The sequence below is a fragment of the Paroedura picta genome, chromosome 4, assembly GCF_049243985.1.
Source record: "Paroedura picta isolate Pp20150507F chromosome 4, Ppicta_v3.0, whole genome shotgun sequence".
Taxonomy (NCBI): domain Eukaryota; kingdom Metazoa; phylum Chordata; class Lepidosauria; order Squamata; family Gekkonidae; genus Paroedura; species Paroedura picta.
Genome location: NC_135372.1, coordinates 36,955,932 through 36,976,621, shown reverse-complemented (window position 1 = coordinate 36,976,621; position 20,690 = coordinate 36,955,932). Strand labels below are relative to the sequence as shown.

General features: G+C 45.8%; 1 protein-coding gene across 3 annotated transcripts in view; it reads left to right on the top strand.

Annotated features, from left to right (window-relative positions):
* Positions 1-20,690, top strand: part of ABL2 (ABL proto-oncogene 2, non-receptor tyrosine kinase) — a 53,030-nt gene that overhangs the window by 25,558 nt on the left and 6,782 nt on the right. Inside the window, exons 1-9 of one of the 3 annotated variants that reach the window (XM_077332460.1) lie at positions 5,039-5,178; positions 8,655-8,825; positions 9,563-9,858; positions 10,659-10,931; positions 11,521-11,605; positions 16,379-16,556; positions 17,377-17,561; positions 18,911-19,063; positions 20,589-20,678. In XM_077332460.1, the coding sequence (XP_077188575.1) occupies positions 5,070-5,178; positions 8,655-8,825; positions 9,563-9,858; positions 10,659-10,931; positions 11,521-11,605; positions 16,379-16,556; positions 17,377-17,561; positions 18,911-19,063; positions 20,589-20,678 (1,540 nt within the window). In that variant the 5' untranslated portion in view covers positions 5,039-5,069. Of the gene's footprint in view, positions 1-5,038; positions 5,179-6,389; positions 6,558-8,654; positions 8,826-9,562; positions 9,859-10,658; positions 10,932-11,520; positions 11,606-16,378; positions 16,557-17,376; positions 17,562-18,910; positions 19,064-20,588; positions 20,679-20,690 lie in introns of those variants that run through there. The other 2 variants (XM_077332461.1, XM_077332459.1) reach the window with 2 other exon arrangements.

Below are 20,690 nucleotides of genomic sequence, written 5' to 3'. Positions count from 1 at the left end.
AGTTATCAGTGTGAAATTCAGGGAGGGCATACTGTCTGAATTCTTCTCAGACAATTGACATGGCATACTGCTGATGTGAAAGATCTATAGGTTATCTTCAAGCTATGCAGTTAAATGGTCAGATTCCCCCCCCCCATCCCCACCCCATGGAATAAAGAATATAGAGAACAAGAACAGCTGATGAAATCATTTGGCCTTTTTGACTTATTTTATGTGTGAGGAGGTGGAAGGGGGCCTAGGCTGTAATTTAATATAGGTGGTTTGATCTTGGCTGTGATTCCCATTCTATAACTGTGCATTATCTTGGCATTCAAGTTTTCCAGCTTTGGGTTGAAACTAGATGCAATTTGAGAATTAGAATCAGGCAACCAGATGACAGAAGTTTTTGTAAATGGAAGAGGTGGTAATATGCAGGAACAGGCACCAAAGGGGGCGGTAGTGGAAATTCTACTTTTTCTGGACCTTATGCAATCCTAGCTGCCCCTCCCCCCACATTTGAGTCCAGCTACTGCTAAAATGTACAAGTTGGGTTGTCAGCTGGCAACTCCTAGGAGCTTTGGGGGAAGGGGCTAAGCATCTGTTGGCGTCACTTTTGGTCGTATATCTGGTGGTGATGTTACACATCATTGGCGGCACTCTAGCAATCTGTGATAAACCATAAATATTTGGGGGATTGCTAGAGTATCATAGCAGCTTGTGATGTCACTTTCATTTACACCACAGAAAGTGATGTTGTATTCATGCTTCCCTCCCCCATTTTTTTTCTCTTTTGCTGCTGCACCAGGGCAGAAGAATATTATGTCAGTGCCAGATAATATACTTGAATGGCCTACATACGCTTGCAGGGGCTCATGGGAATTGTAGTCCATGGATATCTGGAGGGCCACAGTTTGACTACCCCTGGCCTACATAATAGAAAGCCTGTTTGTGTTCTGCTCTCATGTTTAAAAGAGAGCAGTTGTGGTAACTGGCTGTACTAATGCAATGACTGATGCAGACTTTAATTTAAAAGACGCTGTGTGAGAGGGGAACTTTCTATCTTAGATTTCAGATTCAATTTAGTATGCGCTTAGCTTCCTTGGAAACTTTTATCCCGTTCTAGTCCCTGGAGGAGCACTTCTGCCTAGCATGGCACATTCTTAATCTGGCTGCATTATTATACTCAAATAGCTGTCTTTGCTCAACCTGGCAGGCATTCAATAGCTTTGCTATTGAGTGGAAGAAGAATTGCAAAAGGGCTCCCAAGGCTAAAAGATTCCTCTGGGAGCAAGAAGCTCTTAACATTGTAATAGGACTGGGATATTTATAGATGCAAACATCAGAGCAAGTCTAAACGTGTTGCCACTTAATTGTGTAGACTGGGAACAGATCTGCAATGGTGCTTCTGATTGTGTTGGCAAGCAGGGACTTCATTTGGCCTGTGAATGAGGCCAGGAGGAGGAGTGTCATGTCAGTGCCTGATTTTAAGTGGATACTAGCCTGACCTTTATATAGAAACCAAGTTAATTATGCCTTTAGCTCTGTATTAACATGAGGTCTTCCACTGTGGTTTTATTGTCTCTTACTCAATTTGAAATATATGGAAAACCGGATCTTAAGACTGACAGCTCCAAGACAGGTGTCGGGGAGACAAATGTTCACGGGGCCTCCCCGTACAAACGGCTGATGCTGTCCTGACCAATCTTTTATGGCATTCCACTCACGCCACCACTGTGGCAACAGGAAGGAATGATGCAATAGCAGCCAAGTTCATCTCTGTGTGGGAGGAAGGCTCTTAAAATAACAGTAGGTGGGCCCTGTTTCTTGATTTGCTTGCTACAGTTGGTTTGTCAAGGCAAGTTCAGGAGTCTGAAATGCTGGGCCTGCAGGAAAGTAGGCTGTGAGTTGAGGTCCTGTTCGGTTTAAGCTCATCTTTTGTCCTGAAAGATGGTTACGTGTCTTGTTTCAAAGGGCAGCCATATTGGTTTGCGCTAGATTCAAGTCCACTTGTACCTTAGAAACCAACTGGATTAGGGGGAGGGTTTAAGCATTCAAGAGTCAAAGCTTCCTTCATCATATACATATCTGCGGTTCCAAAACATAGTGATCGTACTGGAGGAATCAAGGTAGATTGATTTAAATCATCCCCTATTGAAACTCATAAATCCCTTCAACCAGTGTACATTCCAGCCAGTTACTATAAGAAAGCTTATCAACTTGTAACTTTACAAAGCGTATTTACAACAATGAACATGCATATATGGCCTTGCTGCCCACCTGTGTTCTTAAAATACTGTCTGTTTTGATTACTAAGTTCTCTTGTTCATGGTACACATGCCAGGGTACTAAAGGATAGTTTCTGAGAGCTTGTTTTCCTCTATGTCCACATCATCTGATGGTTCAAGAAGTGCAAATTTATTTGATAAAGCAATTTGAAATTCTTGTCTGAGTGCAGGCTCTGTCAGGCATGCCCAATTCATTTTGGCTGGTGTATATGTCTTGCTGCACTTTGCTCATTGTTGTCACAGTTGTACCTTGGCTCATACAAGGTAGTGATCAGGTGTGCAGTCAAGTCCTCTCATGGCTCAGACATCTTTGAGTGATGAATGGAACCTGGAGTTGACCAGGATAAAGTCCAGTATTGCTGAGTCTTTGCTTGATGGATTTCTCCGTGTTAGTTGGTGTCTTATGGGATGCTGAAAGTGTATGTTCCCAATGATAAAATTATTTGATGTGGCAAAAGACATGGTGCAGTCCATTGTCATTTATCTTCCCATGGCCAAATTTGCCCATTACTTCCTCCCAGCTGGACCTGTCAGTACCGATATGGGCGTTGAAATCTCCAGCCAGGATAGTCAAATCTGTGGTATTGAATCTAGTGCATCTTGGAGATGGATGTAAAAGTTGTCCTTAGCGGCATATGTTCAGGTTTCAGTAGGGGAATAGGTGGACAGAATGTGGGTCTTGATTGTACCATTGATGGTGGACTGTCAGGGGATCTGAGATTGGTCGGAAGGCAATTATCAGAAGTTCACCATCCACACTGGAGTGAGCCAAGGAGATGTGGTAGTTGATGCCATTATGACAAAAGTATTCAGGAATAGACATGGAGTTTAATGTGGCCAAAACAACTTCCTGACAGATCTAAAGTTTGCCGATGATAGTGTTATATCTGCTGATACAGATGTAAACGCTACTTAACATCCTCTATGACATTGCCTGCATTGCCCAACCTTACGGCTTAAAAATAACTGTGGACAAAACCAAAGTCATAACCACAGATGAATCACCAACAAATGTATACCTCAATGGAACCCAAATTGAGCAAGTCAAAGAATTTAAATACTTAGGCTCATTGGTGCAAGAAAAGAAAGTGTCATCTACCACTGAAGCCCACAATAGGATTGGCCAAGCAACATCAGCATTTGCCACACTGAAATGGTGCCTCTGGAAGAAGACAAACATTTCTCTCAAGACTAAAGTTCTCCTCTCCCAGACCCTAATCCTGCCCATCCTCCTATATGGGTCAGAAACATGGGACTGTACTAAAACCTGACATAAACAAACTCAAGACCTTCCAAATGTGATGCCTACTGCAGATTCTGAGTGTCTCTCTATGACCCATTATGCACGAGGGGAATAATGCACATTCGGGGTGGAATGGCGGCGACTAAAATCACCGATAATGCACGGAGCCGGCTGCAACCGGCCGCAGCTTCGGTGCATGCCGCCGAAAAAGCCGCGTTAGCGAAACGCAGAAGAAAGCACAGCTTCTGGGTGACCGGGGCGCAACCAGAAGCGGTGGCGGGATCGCCTCGTGCATAATCGGTTTATGTGATCACTAGAAATATAGCCCACTGTATAAGGGATACAGCGGGCGCTACGCACTCAGTTTGTTGTGTCCCGTGGCGACGGCTCTCCGTGGCGGCTCCCTCCCTGTGGCGTCGTGTCTAAGCGGCGGCGGCAGGGGAGGCAGGGAGGGCCCGGCAGCCGCGCTCCGCGCGACTGCCGGGGTATTCGTCTGGCAGTGGCCTGACGCAGTGAGAGGCGCTTTGCGCCTCTCGCCGCATCAGGCCGCTGGGCAGGGAGCCCCCGGCAGCCGCGCTCCGCGCAATTGCCAGGGGCTCCCTTGGGCAGCGGCCTGACGCAGCGAGAGGCGCTTTGCTGGTGCCATTGTATATATGGAACTGATCTTCTGGACTTCAAAGGGCTTTCAAGAGGAAAGCCCCTTTGTCTTCCCAGTTCTAAATTCTTGCTTCCGTTACTGATCTCACATCTGGTTGCAGTAGCTGATTAATGTGAAGCACTGTCAGACTGTAGAGCAGGGGGTAGTCAAACTGCGGCCCTCCAGATGTCCATGTACTATAATTCCCATGAGCCCCTGCCAGCAGTTGTTGGCAGGGGCTCATGGGAATTGCAGTCCATGGATATCTGGAGAGCTGCAGTTTGACTACCCCTGCTGTAGAGGTACTGGGTGTCTGTGGTGCTTGCCAAGTTCTGTTGTCATTTAAAACATGACTGTGGAGCAGGCATGCTCAGTGAAAACAGCTGAGATTAACAGTTCCACTTGAGTACTAGTATGGTGAGCTTTAGTACTCATCACTAACACCCCCTCCCCCCAAACGCTTGTGTTAGTATTGCTTTAAGAACATAATTTCTGTAAACCTTTGTTGTTCGATTCAGGGTTATTTCATGGAAGCACGTGGCGCTCTGTATACGTTTTTAAAAGTGCGGGTCTTGTGCGCATTGCTCAGATATACTGAAACACTTCATTCAAGCAATTTAATTTCCTGCCATGAATGAATGAGGTTTCATTGTTGTCCCGTTGTTGTCAATTCCTGGACTGTTTCGATTTGCCCTCCATTCCTGGCACCCTGACTTTTAGGAAAAGCCCCACCTTTCCAAAGCTTCCTGTTGCTTCACGCAGGAATGCTTTCCCTTGCTTGTTTCCCCGCCCACGCCAGCAGTTCTGCCTCTTGTTGGCTTGGCCTCTTGTCCATCGTAATCGCATTTGTGTGACCCGCCAGGCCTGAGGGAGTTGCTCTCTGACTGGGGCTAGGCATTTGCATTGGTATCCTGTTGGACGCAGTATGATTCTTGGGACCGTTCTTCAGTCTAACCGTTTTGGTAAAGAGAACAATGAGCAACGGTGCTCTTTCTGTGAAGAGGCCTCCTACCCTGGCTTTTCTGGTTTGACAGGTATGTTGGAAAGGGAGGTTACGTATCATTTTAATTCCTCCAGATCTGTGGGCTTAAAATTTCTCGTGAACCTAAATGAGCAACAGTATCTTAGGCTTGGCTTTTTCAGAATCCTATTTGTTTGGTGCTATCTTCAGTTTCTTTCTGCTTGATTTTGTTTCGGGTCCAGAGTAATCTGTGCTATGACAGGACAGTGTGTGAATAGGCTCAGGCAGGGAGTAGGTCATTTTTTGTGGGCAAGTGAGAGAGCTGAGGAGGGTTTTACCCCGCTTTTCATTACTTAAAGGTGTCTCAAAGCAGCTTAAAGTACCAAGAGTTCCCATTGTGCCTTGTGCTATTTATTCTCTTTTTAATCTTCATCGTTCTCAACTAGATTCAGGTGTGAGAATCCCATCCGAGATGCGCTGTACATTTTACAGAACAAAGTTTGAGTCCGGTGGCACCTTCAATAAATGTTAATTCTGGGTATAAGCTTTCATGTGCATGCACTCCTCTTTCTGCTTATGCCCAGAATCAAACTTTGTTGGTTTAAAACAGCGGTTCTTACCCACCTTTACGCCGCAACCTCAACTGTGGTGGTGGCATGTGCAGGCACATATATGCATGCGTGGGTGCACAGGCACACAACAATTCAGAGGTGGCCAGTGCCATGGCTCCACTGCCTCTGGATGCCACCACCAGCCACCTCTGCCCACCTGCTGCCGCCCACCTCCGCCTGCTACTTTTGCGGGCAGCCACCAACATAACGACCCTGCGGGAAAGGGCCAGGCGACCCTAAGGTTGAGAACCACTGGTGTAAAAGGACCTAAACTTTGTTCTGTTGCTTCAGACCAATACGGCTATCCCCCTGACAGTCCACTTTACGGTAAGGATGAGTGCTTCTATTTACTTTGAGCAAGATAGGACAAAGGCAGTCCTCTAACTCTGTCCACTATTAGGAAGATGAGGATATTAAAAAAGCCTTTCTCAGGATGTAAGCGATGGTCTTGACCTGGAGTGCCCAATGTACAAAGTATAATTGTGATCTATTGGGTGTCAGTCAAGTATGGCTTTCACAGGCCTTCCTCAAAGGCAAAGGGGATGACTCAAACGATCCCTTGAGGACCCTCTCCAACATTGTGTGCTGATAAATTATGTAGTCATAAAAGGCGTCAGCATTAATCTTTTATGTAACTGGACGGCACAGTTATCTGACAATTCCCCCTCCCCCCACTTTTTATTGGAGGACTGTGAACCGCAAACATGTAAAAGTCGACTTCTCAGTTCTTGCAGTGTGGCTTGGAGCTCTGCGCATCTGCCTCGAATTCTTGATCCTGGTGTGACATAGCACAGAACTACAAATGGCTTTGTGGGCAGCACTATGAAACTGGCAGCAGCAGGTGGGATGCTACTGCCGCTTTCTTTCATCGGGACCTTCCCGTTTCTTTCACATGGGTTGCTGTGGCCAAGTTGCATGTGGCTCGGCTATAGAGGGAGTGGCTGGTGCTTGTGTGCCAGTCCTGGATTTGTGACATAATAAAGGGGTGGGGGGAGGAGCTTGGTCTTTGTCCTCCTGTTCCCCTTTCTGTCAGTACTGCCTGTCCCCCCCCCCCTCCGCAAACACACACACACATTCTGTCACCTCAAGGGAGATGTGGAGCAGCAGCTGCTTGCTGAGCAGACCCTTGAGGGGCAGTTTTCGGCTGAGGCTCTGTCCACCCACTGGATGAATTGGCTTGCCGTGGTCTAATGTGACTGTCCTAATGCTATGTAGAGCAGCCTTTCTCAACTTGTTTACCATTGAGAAACCCCCTGAGACATTCTTCAGGCTTTGAGAAACCCCAGAAGTGGCGTGATCGTGCTGATTAGGGTTGGGAAGCATAGCTGCGTGCATGTCTACCTGGGGGCCCTCCCCTTCCTGCCCCCTCCAGGCCCACCATTGGCCATTTTGGGAGGAGGGGCACCCATTCAGGAAACCCTTCCAAGACTGCCAAGAAACCCAGGATTGAGAAAGCCTGCTGTAAAGTGACTTGTGGAACCATAGGAGGTTATTATGATGGCAGTAACTTATCCGTCTATCAAAAGGTGGCACATCTGTTCAAATTATTGGGAGTCTTTGTTAGGGAATAAGTTTTAAGCTTCTTTTGGCAGAACCGGCCAGAGCCGTATGGGAGGGTGGTATAAAAATCTAATAAATAAACTTGCCATAATTAGTTTTTGCCTAGCCTGGCAGTTTTTTTAATGTGTTTGGTGAAAGATGCTTGGTAAACACAAGAACTAGATTGAATATTCTGGAGAGAATGTGGAGAGGAAGAGAGTCAGGGGCACAAGGTGGAGCCATGATGTACGAAAGGAAGAAGACTGAAGTGATGCTTGAAGGTGTGGCTAACAGCCATGCTACTTTTGGTGGCCAACCACTTAGGCATGCCAAGTCAAGAGTACTGGATAGTTCTGCTATGGGCTTTCCTTTTGTTTATCACACTACTAGAGTGAGGCTGCTGTACATGTGAGAAAGGCAGGTCTAGACATGAGTATGTCATAGTTAGGGATTAATGTTCTTGTGGAAGAGAGGCCCACTCCACCTAGGGTTACCAACTCTGGGTTGGGAGGTTCCTGGAGACTGGAAAGTGTGGAGGGGAAGTACCTAAGTGAGGATATGTCCTAATGCCATAGAGCCTACCCTCCAAAGTCACCTTCTCCATAGGAACTAATCTCTGAAAGTCTGGAAAGACTTCCCTTGGGATCCTATGCCCTGTTCTCAGAGCTCATGCAGGGACTAAACCCGTTCTGTTAAAATACAGGGGTGAATGAACTTCTGAGGGATGTTGTCCTTTTCTGTGTGGGCTTGATTAGCTCTTTCAGCTCATGCATTCGTTAATTTCCAGGATTGTACGTCATTATTGTGTTAACACAAGGTTTTCTGAGACAGGTTCTTCTGTCCTGCGTGGGTGAGCAAATACTTGCTCTTACCTGGAATCATCACTGTCATCAGGGCTGATGGCTTTAATCTCTCACATGAGACTGCTGCTGCTTTACCAACCGTTGGGTCATCTGGTTGCTCAGCTGGTGCTCCAGTGTTCATTTTGAGGACTAGCTTTGGAGGGGGAACTGTTCAAGTGGTAGATCCAAAATGCCATTAAAGGTGGATTGCACAGTTCTGATCTGTGGGGCGTCTTCATACTTGGAATGAACAAGAACTGCAAGAATGATTATCCCCCAGTGGGTTAGCCCTCTCCCACTCTGCCACCTTGCTAGTTAGCAGAGCTTCCAGGGAGACTGTGTCTTAGGAATGGTTCCATTTTCATGGGGCTTTTTGCACCAGGCATCCAAAAGCCCTGGCCTATCCCCACTGTTTCCTCCTAGTTATATTGAAGAATTGTGCTTTCGGTGTGGACAGCTCAGAGTTGTGTTTGCTGCCTAGGTCTTGATTCATGCTGACAGCATATCCTAGATTCTAACAGATAATGGAGACTAACCAATTTCCCCCCCTCCTCCAGAGGCTCTGCACCGCCCCTATGGTTGTGACACTGAACCCCAGGCACTGAATGAAGCCATCAGGTGGAGTTCCAAGGAGAACCTGCTTGGAGCTACTGAGAGTGACCCAAATCTTTTTGTTGCACTTTACGATTTTGTAGCAAGTGGTGACAATACGCTCAGCATCACCAAAGGTAAGCCTGTCTGTTTCCTCTCTGGGAGGGGGAAGTGTAGAAGAGGAGGGAACATGAATTTCTGTAGGCCGCCATGACTGTTGTAGAGGTTGAGGGTGGGGTGGGGTGGGGTGGGGTGGGGGCCTGCAGCAGTGCTTGTGATGGCGTACAGGATGGAAATGAAAAACTGAAGGCCATGTGTAGAAGAAGGAAACAGTTGATCCCCACTTTGAAAACACTGCAAGTCTTGTGGGTAGTGACCATCTGAAGACTTTTGCAGATCTGTTTTGGATTGGCTCTTCCCCTGCTTAGGTGCAGACTCCCTGTGGTTTGTGATTATTTTTGTTGTATTTTGGCTTTGATTTCTTTGTGAGATTTGGGATTTGATCCATGGTGCTTCTTCCCCTGGCCTTTTGGTTATCTGTACTATAGGTCTGAGAATAACCCCTTTCCCATGTTCCGGGGACATCTTTAGACCCCAGGTAACTATAGAAGTCTTGGCATAAGAAAGTGGACCCACACAGGTATAGTCCTGCTTTAAAAAATGCTGGGAGATGTGTGGTCTGCTATATGTAGCTTGAGCCAAAATAAAGGAATATGCTTTTTAAAGGTACTTTGTGTCTTACTGGTGTATTTGTTCTCTCCTCACCATGTAATTTTCCTTTAATCTCTGCATGGGAAAAATTGAATAAAAAATTAAAACCTCATTTTGCTGTGTTGGTTCTCTTCCCCTAACCCCCCACTGCTACCCCTTTCAGGTGAGAAGTTACGAGTCTTGGGTTACAACCAGAATGGTGAATGGAGTGAGGTACGCTCTAAGAACGGGCAGGGATGGGTACCTAGTAACTACATCACCCCAGTGAACAGTCTGGAGAAGCATTCCTGGTATCACGGACCAGTGTCACGCAGCGCAGCTGAGTATCTGCTGAGCAGCCTCATTAATGGCAGCTTCCTAGTTCGGGAAAGTGAGAGCAGCCCAGGACAGTTGTCCATCTCGCTCAGGTACGAGGGACGTGTTTACCACTACAGGATCAATACCACCACAGACGGCAAGGTAAATAATTTTGAGAGCACCTTTTTTCCTATTTTTTTAAAGCATGAAACCATTCTTGCTTTCATTTCCTATCCTCTAAACCAGGGGTAGTCAAACTGCGGCCCTCCAGATGTCCATGGACTACAATTCCCAGGAGCCCCCTGCCAGCGTTCGCTGGCAGGGGGCTCCTGGGAATTGTAGTCCATGGACATCTGGAGGGCCGCAGTTTGACTACCCCTGCTCTAAACTAAAGCAGCCATTTGTAGTGAAAGGAATACTGAAAATGCAAGTTTCCATTCTGTTAAGCAGAGGATTTGCTTCTTGAAGTACTACTCAGTAACTCTGATTTCCTTTGGAATAGCTAAGTGATAGGCTTCTTGCCAAGAGTTCTATATCAGTAATCAGCACCTGTCATGCCAGAGTTTGTTGTTGTTAGGTGCGAAGTCGTGTCTGACCCATTGCGACCCCATGAACAATGATCCTCCAGGCCTTCCTGTCCTCTACCATTCCCCGGAGTCCATTTAGGTTTGAACGTACTGCTTCAGGGACTCCATCCAGCCACCTCGTTCTCTGTCGTCCCCTTCTTCTTTTGCCCTCAATCGCTCTCAGCATTAGGCTCTTCTCCAGGGAGTCCTTTCTTCTCATGATGTGGCCAAAGTATTTGAGTTTCCAGACTAGCCAGACATACCAGACTAGCTCCAAGCAAACACTGAGTTTACAGACCTTGCTTTTCTCTTTCCTTTATAACTGGTCAATTCACTGGGGCTGCATGCCCTGAAAGAGAATATTTTTTTACCGAGTCTTGGTGTCCTCTTCGACAGGTGTACGTAACAGCCGAAAGCCGCTTTAACACATTGGCAGAGTTAGTTCACCATCACTCGACGGTAGCTGATGGCCTGGTGACAACCTTGCACTACCCAGCTCCAAAGTGCAATAAGCCCACAGTCTATGGAGTGTCCCCCATCCATGACAAATGGGAGATGGAACGAACAGACATCACTATGAAGCACAAGCTCGGGGGAGGACAATATGGCGAAGTGTATGTTGGGGTGTGGAAGAAATACAACCTCACAGTGGCTGTGAAAACACTCAAGGTATGTTGCAAGCTTTCTGTTTGTCTGATCATGCCCAGCTTGTATCTAGAAACTCTCAGAATAGTTCTAGAATGCATGCTGATTGCCATGACAAAAGCCAGTTTGTGTTTAAAGGTGGCAGCTTGTAGAGGCCTTATCACCATAGAATAGACTCTGAGAGCTGGAAGGGGACCTCCAGAGTAGTCTAGTCCAACCCCCCTGCACAACGCAGGAAACTCGCAACTACCTGCCCAACCACAGTGACCCTGATTTCATGTCTGGATTATGCCCGCCCCCTCCCCCGAAATAAAACCAGAATCCCTGGCCTGGAGGAAATTTTTCTCCTGACCCCAAATTGGCAGTCAGCATTTTCCTGGGCTTGCAAATGCTGGCAGGGGCTCATGGGAATTGTAGTCCATGGACATCTGGAGGACCACAGGTTGACTACCCCTGCTCTAGCGTTTTTGCTTGTTCATTAATGGTCTTTGGATGCTTTAGGATGCTTAGGGCTAATCCTGCGTTGAGCAGGGGGTTGGACTAGATGGCCTGTATGGCCCCTTCCAACTCTATGATTCTATGATTCGTTAAAAGTATCTTGCCTCATTTTCAGGAAGATACTATGGAGGTGGAGGAGTTCTTGAAAGAAGCTTCTGTTATGAAGGAAATCAAACATCCCAATCTGGTGCAGTTACTAGGTGAGTGCATTAACCTGGCCCCAATGCCATACTTACTTCTAATTTCAGTGTTGTTATTTGATCACCATATGGCCAATCCAGTCAGGTCATCATGCTCCAAAACCAGTTTGGGCATGATGTCTAAACTTCACTTACTTTGGGGCGTATTGGGCAAAGCTCTGTGAGTGGGATTGTGCTTGCTTGCCCTACCCGTTGGGCATGTCTCTGCTTCGTCCAAGTCTGCCGCATGTTAGTCCTTGTATCTAATTTGCAGCTTGTTGAGGCCCAGACTGTGTAGTTATTGCTCAGATTTTATGTGTACTAGCATGCTCACAGTTTATGCACATTCTGTAATGTGACTGTCCAGATGTAAGACAGTAAGCTGCCTGGGTATTGCAGTTCTCCAGGCTATTAGTCCTGGGGGATTTCAGTATCCATGCAGACTCCTCATCCCGAGGTTATGGCTTGGACCTGGTATCAGCCATGGAAGCACTAGGGTTCTCGTAATTTGTTGTCGGTCCCACCCATTAGACTGACCACACGTTAGATCTAATCGTTGGCAGAGAAGGAAAGGTGGATCTGATGGCAACGAACATCATCCCATGATCAGATCACTATGCCCTGCAGGCCTGAATTCGGACATCAGATCCGTCCTGCTTGGGCGACGGGCATATTTTAGCCTGCCCCATGGAGACTTATGTATTCATCCAGGTTCCTGAATGCTCGGCAGGACCAAATGCCTCCTGGCAACTCGTTGGCGGCGCTAGTGGAGGACTGGCACTCCCGCTTGGCTGCTGCCATTGATGAGTTCGCCCCTAGTCGTCTCCTCCGCCTTTGCCTCAAACAAGCTCCATGGTATACCAGGGAGCTTTGGGAGAGGAAGAGAGAAGTGAGATGACTTGAGCATGTGTGGAGGAAGACTCGTGGCAAGAACATCTTATTGCACACTTGTGAGAGCGTACGAGATGGCGGTGAAGATGGCTAAATGAGAGTTTTACGCTGGTGAAATTTCGTCTGCGAGCTCGTACTCAGTCCAATTGTTTCGGGTAATTTGGTCTCTTACTATCCTTGGGTGGGTGGGGACTATAATTTTGTAAATTGGAACTTGGCTGTGAGGCATTAGTGAGCAAGGGAGCAGGTAGTCACCCTTACTGAGCCTAGTAACAAGTCCACTTTGGTCAAAGAGAGCTGCCTGTGAAGGCCAATGGGCCACCAATTCCCTATCTGTGGCAATCGTGGCAGGAAGGTCCCGGAAGAGTAATGAGACTTTATCTGCGAAACGGTAAATGATCATTAATGGTCTTTGTTAATGGTTGACTGGTTCTCGCATCTTATTTCCATGCCCACTTCTCTGAAAGGGCATGTCACCACTTTCGGGGTACCTTGAAAAATAATTCAGGAATTCCTCCACAGTCAAAAGGTTGAAACAGGCTGTTCTCGAGTTAGCAAATAGGCACAGAAGCTGTGAACCACACAAGCCTTCTTTGTCAGTTCTTCCTTCATCCACCAGAGCTGCAGTATCGAGGACTCAGGTTCTGGCCCCTCTCTGTAGGCTTCAAATGAGCATGTGCTTTGTTTTATTTTGGGTGGGGGAGAATGTGTGTTCTTGAAGCATTCTGGAAACCTCCCCAAGACTAACATTGAGCAAACCTCTTACCTTGCTCTCCCACCCGTCAATTGAGAGGGTTCCCATTCTCACTTTATCCTCACAACAGCTCTGTGAGATACCTCAGACCAGACTTTTGACGGTGAAGGAGCCCCTGAAATAATTTCTCAGGCTTTGGAGACCTCCGGAAGTGATGTCGTCTGGCAACGCCTCTCTGCCACACCCTCTGGAAGTGACAAGTCACCATAAGTGACATCACCACTCATGTTAACAAACACATTTGAGAGGGGAGACAGTTTAAGACAGGAGCAGGCATGGAGGTTCCTCCCCCTCCCAGGCACAGAAACCATGAGAGAGTACATGCTTGGGGAGCAGTGGAAGTGACCAGTTCCCTAGCTTGTGGATGGGTCCATTAAGGCAGTAGGGGGAAACTGCAGACCCTCTTTGGGGCTTCCGTAGACCCCTGGGCGTCCATGGACCCCTGGTTGGGAATCAAAAACAAGCAGCTGGCCCGAGAGCACCTATTGAGCTTCATGGCTGAACGGACAGGGAGCAGGACATTGAACTAAGTCGTCTTGATTCCAGTCTGATACTAAATTCCTAAGAACCATGGGCCCTTTATTGGTATTTTATTTTAAAAGTACCGGGTGGAATGTGTAGCTGAAGTTTATTAATGACCGGAGCATTGCAAGAGAGACAAAATCCTCTATTGAAGCCAGGCACAAGTGGAACATACTTGGCAGCTCGCTGCTCTTTTCACACACACACACCCCGTCGACCCAAATGTTGGCGTGAATACTATGGTGGCTGCTGCCATGTACTTTGAATGCTCTCAGTGTTTGGAGCTATTTTCTGGTGTATGCTAACATCTGTTGCCGGACTTCACATTAGCATTGCCAGTTCACAGTAGGGCAAAAGTCGGAAAATTTGGGGAATGCAAGGAACTTCAGTGACCTCAACCATACTCCCCCCCCCCAATGAAACAGACAATTGTGACCTGTATGTTTTATTCTGCTTCTAATCATTCCAGACTCCAGGAGTAAAGACATGATATGTCCTATTAATACAATTTGAAATGTAGTTGTAAATATCTCATCAGAAATTTCCAAAGTAACAATGTAGTAATAAATGTCCAAGAAGTTACCAAAACATCAGTGTAGTCTCGGAAACTGAAGTCTCCCATTATACCAGAATTCTTAGACGTTTCCCAGAACATGCCTAATCCTAGAATTGTGTTCAGCAGTCCAAAACCTTAAAGGGTCTTAAAGTCATGCCCACATATAATAAATTCCAGTCATATTTTATAATGTAAAATTGCTTGTTTTATATTGCAGTCTCTCTGCTCTGACAGAGCAATTCTGTCAGAGCTTTCTCAGCTCCACCTACTTCACAGGATGTCTTATGCGGAGAGGAAGGGACAGCAATTGTAAGCTGCTTTGAGACTCCTGGTAGTGATAAGCAGGGTATAAAAACTAACTCTTCTTCTGATTTTGCGACTTCATGAAACTCCTTGCACAGTGGAGAGTCAGAGACACTGGGCATGAGATGATGCTTTGAAGATGAGTGAAGGAAAATCTTTGGAACCTTGGTTACTACTTGTGATGAATGCAAAAGCCTGCAGTAGGAACTAAGAGGATGATAAGTGAAGGCAGTCCATGATTCAGAAACAGCTTCTGTAGGTGTTAACCACATCGCCTGTACTCCTAGATTTTAGAAAGATTCTTGCCTTACAAAGCAAAAGATTACTGTATGCATACATATATTTATGGGGACACCTTTAACACTGTATATAAACGTTAAGTGTATTGTTGGTCTTCATTTATTTTTTATGCTGTATATAAATATAAGAGCTGCATGTGGTCAGGAAGCCACTCCCATTTCTGTCATTTCAAAGAATATGCAAACCAGAAATGTTCAGGTGGGCAAAATTAACTAGAATAGCAATACAGTAGAAGAGGAAAAGCAGTATCCATCTGCCTTGTAGTACTATGTCCTCTAGCTTTATAAACACCTTCCTTCATTATGTCATGTCATAGTCAGTTTTTCATTGGCATTATTTTCTACTTTACTACTCCTAGCCCTACTGAAATGTATACTGGAAGTCTTTTTAAAAATATTCTCAAACCCAGTTTGAATCTCAAAGAGAAACACAGGAAGGTTGATAGAACTATGCCAGCTTTAATTCTAGTAGTTGTGCACTATCAATATGATTTAGCAGATTGTGCAGACAGAAGTTTGTCACAGTCAGTGGATAAGGAGGATTTTTTTAACGTTTTAAAGCTGGCCATTATTTCCTAGATGGCAGCTGTTGAACATTCCTACCCATAGAAGCTATAAGGAGGAAGGGGAGCAAATTGGAAAGAGTTGCCATCTGTTGGTGCCAGAATGACACGATGCTGCAGTAACTGCAGATAATGCACTTGAAATTCCAATTTCCTTTCCTTTATCATACTTACGCGTTTTGCCGAGAATCAGTGCCTTTATTCTCAAGTTAATGGCATTCTTGCAATATTCAATTAGCTGTATTTTCATTTATGTGCCTGTTTTGTGTTTCCACAGTAGGCAACTGACTGGTAGCTGCAGTTGGTGCATGCCCTCAACATAATCCCTGACTCTTTTACTGTCTTGTGAATGTTTGAATGATTTTTGAATCCTTATTTCTGAGCCTGACTTGATATTAAATAAGACTATAACTGAATAAAGCTGCCCTCCCAGAGAATTATTAAGCATAGATCCTTTCATTGTGATCCTGACTTTGCATCTCCTGCTTGTCAGGGGACTGACCCTCACAAGGATTGGACTGCTGCTTTTCCATCCGGGGGAGGAAGACTAGGAGGAAGCAGCAGTGGAACCACAGTGCTGCTTGGTTGTAGAAAGCCAAGAACAATGTTCCTTTCCCATTTCTACTGTGTTCCGTGCAGTACTACTGCATGAGGGTGCTTGTGTGAGACCCCATCACCTGTGGTTGTTCATACAAGGCAGAAGGACCTTACACCTGGGCCCTGTACCATAGTAGCCTGTAAACCTTTGCCTATCTTGTGTTAAAGATGCCTGATAATCTTGCCCATTGTTTCACTGGAAGACTGAACTTTTAAGTTAGATTTAAACATTGGTCAATTCTCCTGACCTCAGGGGAGAATGACCTTTCTCAGTGAGTAAATAATGGTTGTTCTTATTCCTTTCACCAGGTGTGTGTACTCTGGAACCCCCCTTTTACATTGTGACAGAATACATGCCATATGGGAATCTGTTGGACTACCTGCGGGAGTGCAATCGGGAGGAGGTGACTGCTGTTGTCCTGCTGTACATGGCCACTCAGATATCCTCTGCAATGGAGTATCTGGAGAAGAAAAACTTCATCCATAGGTTAGCAGGCAACTTTTAACTTCTCTGTAGAAGGACAAGGTCAAGGAAGGAAACTTATGGGATTTGCCAATAGGCTTCTAAGCAGCATTATCACCAGCTGTTCTTTAGCATCGCCTTAGCCCAAGAGCTTTGTGCCAACTGTTCTCTATAGACAAGGCTGTGCATATGGTTTGTGGCTTTTGGCAATATGGACTTATAATTTCCGTGGAGGGAGGAATCAAGTTTCTTTCTCTTGGCTTCTCAGAAGTTTGAAATGATATGTCTGAAGTCTTACGTAGATAGCAGTTCGGTGACGACAATACTAATTTTTTATCCTACACAGCTTTTAGGTTATCAGACATCAGTCTTCACTCGTTGATGTTTAATTTTCCTGCCAAATACAAAATGCCACCCCAGATTTAGGAGCTTAAATTTTCAAAGTGGCAACATTCATGTATGTTTACTGGTTGTGTACAGGCATTCTTTTTTCCTTTTTGAAAGTTTGGGACAGGAGAGTAAAATTATACAGGGATATATCACAAGAGGGCATGAAATTAGATGAGCAAGGAATGAACATTCCTGGAAGGAAGCCATGTCATATGAACAGTGAAGTATTGATCAGCCTCTGTATGTCACTGTGGACATGTAAAGATTAATGTACAGTCTCAACAGCAAAAAACAAACAAAGTAGTTTCCTCAGCATCCAATTACAACTCATGTCAGGCTGTAAGATTGTTCTGTCCCTCTAAGACAGAGACAAATGCCATGTATTTAATGGGGGTGAGTTGATAATGTATCTGGTGGATACAGCAGTCCTGACTCTATGTATTTGTCTGCATAGGGATCTAGCTGCTCGCAATTGCTTGGTGGGAGAAAACCATGTGGTGAAGGTGGCTGACTTTGGCCTCAGCAGACTGATGACTGGAGACACATACACAGCTCATGCTGGAGCAAAGTTCCCTATCAAATGGACAGCACCTGAAAGTCTGGCCTACAACACATTCTCTATCAAATCAGATGTTTGGGGTAAAAGTTTCCTTTTTATACAGTAACCTCATTTGCATGTTAATCTGGGCTGTAAGGCTGGGAGTGGGGCAATGTTTGCATTCTCAAAGGGAGCTCTAGTCTTAAAACAGTGGTTTGGGTGCCATGTCTGTGTTTTGTAAGGCGCTCTCTGATCAGATCATTCTCCATCAGGTTGCCCAGTGCACTTGGTACCATCAAGAAAAGGGAGAGCATTTTGGTGACACAGTAGAATGTGTACTCAGATTCAGCTAGGATTAGGGGTATGCAGTTTTTCCCATTGGTATTTTTTTTGGTTCAGGTCTATTGGCTCTGGAAAAAAATTGGGATTCTCAAAAAAAAAAAAAAAAAAAGCTTGGATCACAATACCAGTAAAGTTTTTGGATTTGGGATTTTCCCCCTGGTCCAATAGACCTGAAATCAACAAGACAGGTAGGGAAAACAGTGGCAAATAGGGTTGTGAGCTTCGACACAGTTCAGCCCTCTCAGCAATCACCAAAGCCCGAGGCGGCCAGCGTCGTGGTGCGGAGAGGAGGGGCAGCAGCATGCCAGCCGGCAGCTGCTGGCTGGTATGCCACGGCTGCCCCTCCTCTCTGCACCGTGGCGCTGGCCTCCTACATGCCGCTTCGGTGATTGCTGAGGTGGCTGAACCATGGCGAAGCACACCACAAAAAATAGCTAAAAGGTGGCTCGGCTTGGGGCTCTTTCGGGCGTCCTTTTAAACTGGGCTGTCCAAAAGAGCCTGCAAAACCGCTGATCCCACAGGGCTCAACTGGGATTCTTCTTGAGCATTGCAAACTGCTTTTGGGGCTTTTTTTGGGCAGTCCAGTTTGTCATAGTGCCCAAGAGAGTCTCAGGTGTTTTACAGGGTCTTCTGGGCAGCCTGCTTAAACTAGATTTCCTGAGAGCCCCACCTAAGCTCTCCTGCTGTGGAATCAGATGGTTTGTGGATTCTTCTGCTTTGCACAAAAGAGCCCCAGCTGAGTGGGCAGGGAAAGTTCTCCCTGCAACATTGGCTACTTTGCGGGCCCATTTGGGGTGGTACCATTTAAACTGAACGCCCAACTTAGCTGGGAGGGAGAGTAATGCGTCCTTCCCTTCTCAGCTGTTTTGCAGGCTTTCTTCTGCAGTCCCTTTAAAACCTCCCTGTTTAAAGGAGCTACGGAGGAAAGCTTAAAAACAGCTGAGCAGTGGAAGCAATCTACTCCAGCCCCTTGTTTCAGGGGTTGCCTGTAATTCCTGAATATATCTGGGATTTTTCATTACAAGCAATCTTCCTTCAATCACAATTTAAGAAGTAGTAGTATGCGGACAATGAAGACCTTGCCTAAGAACTTGTTTTTACGTTGCAGCCTTTGGAGTGTTGCTGTGGGAGATTGCAACCTATGGAATGTCACCCTATCCTGGCATTGACCTATCTCAGGTTTATGATCTGCTAGAGAAAGGGTATCGGATGGAACAGCCTGAAGGTTGCCCCCCAAAGGTCTATGAACTTATGAGAGCATGTGAGTACTGTCTTTTTGTTTTGATTTGGGGAAGGGAGGTGGTAATAAGGTACTGATATAGAAAGCTGCCATGGGTCAGGTGGGGCCAAAGAGATGGGTATATTATTCTTTTTTTTGGAGATTGTGGAGATATGCTCTTGAAGAGCTATTATGAGTTGACATCTTCATAAGTGTTAAAAGGTTAGACAGAAGGAAATCTTCATGTTGCTTAATCCAGCATCTTTACCAAGTATCAAAATATTTTAAGTCCCCCCTCCTTTTTGTTTATCATCATGATTGCAGTGAAACCCATTGGAAATCGTATTTCTGCTGAAAATCTTTTAAAAGTCTCAATATGGTTTCCTCTGATCATAGAATCATAGAGTTGGAAGGAACCTGCAGGGTCATCAAACCCCTGCACAATGCTGGAAATTCACAACTACTTGCCCACTCACAGTGGATCCAGTTCCATGTCCAAATGAAGCCCTCCCTCTCTCCTGCCCCCCCCCCCAAAAAAAACAAAAGAGAATCCCTGTTTAGTCTGGTCTGGAAGAAATTCACCTGCTGACCCCAAAGTGGGATCAGTTAAGTGCCAATACATTTTTCATAGTTCAAGTCTCTGTCTGCATCTTTATCAATCTGTTATTTTTCAGAGCCCACCATTTCCCCATAATCCACATCCTAGTCTGTTTAAAAGAAACTCCACCTCCACTCTGTTGTGAAATCACCCATTTGAAAAGCAGGCAGCCCAAATGACTTGTGAACGTAGAAAATTTGTCTGATTTCTAGAATCGCAAACTCTGGCAGTGGTTTTGAATTCAACGGTGTCAAGGGCTTAACTTTAACTTATGAACAATTTTAGTGTGACTATGGTTTGTCACAGCAGATGCCTCAATTTAAAAGCATTGTGAAATGCTGCTCAACTGGGGGTGGGGGTTGCCCCTCTCTGACTACTGGATTTCAGTAGAAACCGTTGAAGCTGATTGTCTTCCCAGAAGTATTTGGCTGTTTGTCTTCTGGCAACAAAATGCTGGTCTAGAGGGACCTTTAATTGGGTTCAGTCCGGTAATTCTTTAGCTCTCCTTTTACTGTTTTGAGGCATGTATAAAAAGGTAAAGTTATCCCCTGTGCAAGCACTGAGTCATGTCTGACCCTTGGGGTGACGGTCTCCAGCTTTTTCTTGGCAGACTCAATACAGGGTGGTTTTGCCATTCCCTTCCCCAGTCATTACCATTTACCCCCCCCCCCCCCAGCAAGCTGGGTACTCATTTTACCGACCTCGGAAGGATGGAAGGCTGAGTCAGCCTTGAGCCAGCTGCTGGGATTGAACTCCCAGCCTCATGAGCAGAGCTTCAGACAGCATGTCGGCTGCCTTACCACCCTGCGCCACAAGAGGCTCATAAGGCATGTATATAGAATGCAATAAGGAATAGATAGTGGCGTGGACAGTGAGTGATGATATTGATGCTGTATGTTTTTGGCAAGTAATGTGTTCTTTGTTTCATTATATGTGATGGATATCTCTTTGGCTCCCCTAACGCTGTAGGCTGGAAGTGGAGTCCCTTAGACAGGCCTTCATTCGCTGAGACTCATCAGGCCTTCGAAACCATGTTCCATGATTCCAGCATCTCTGAAGGTGAGAATCCTG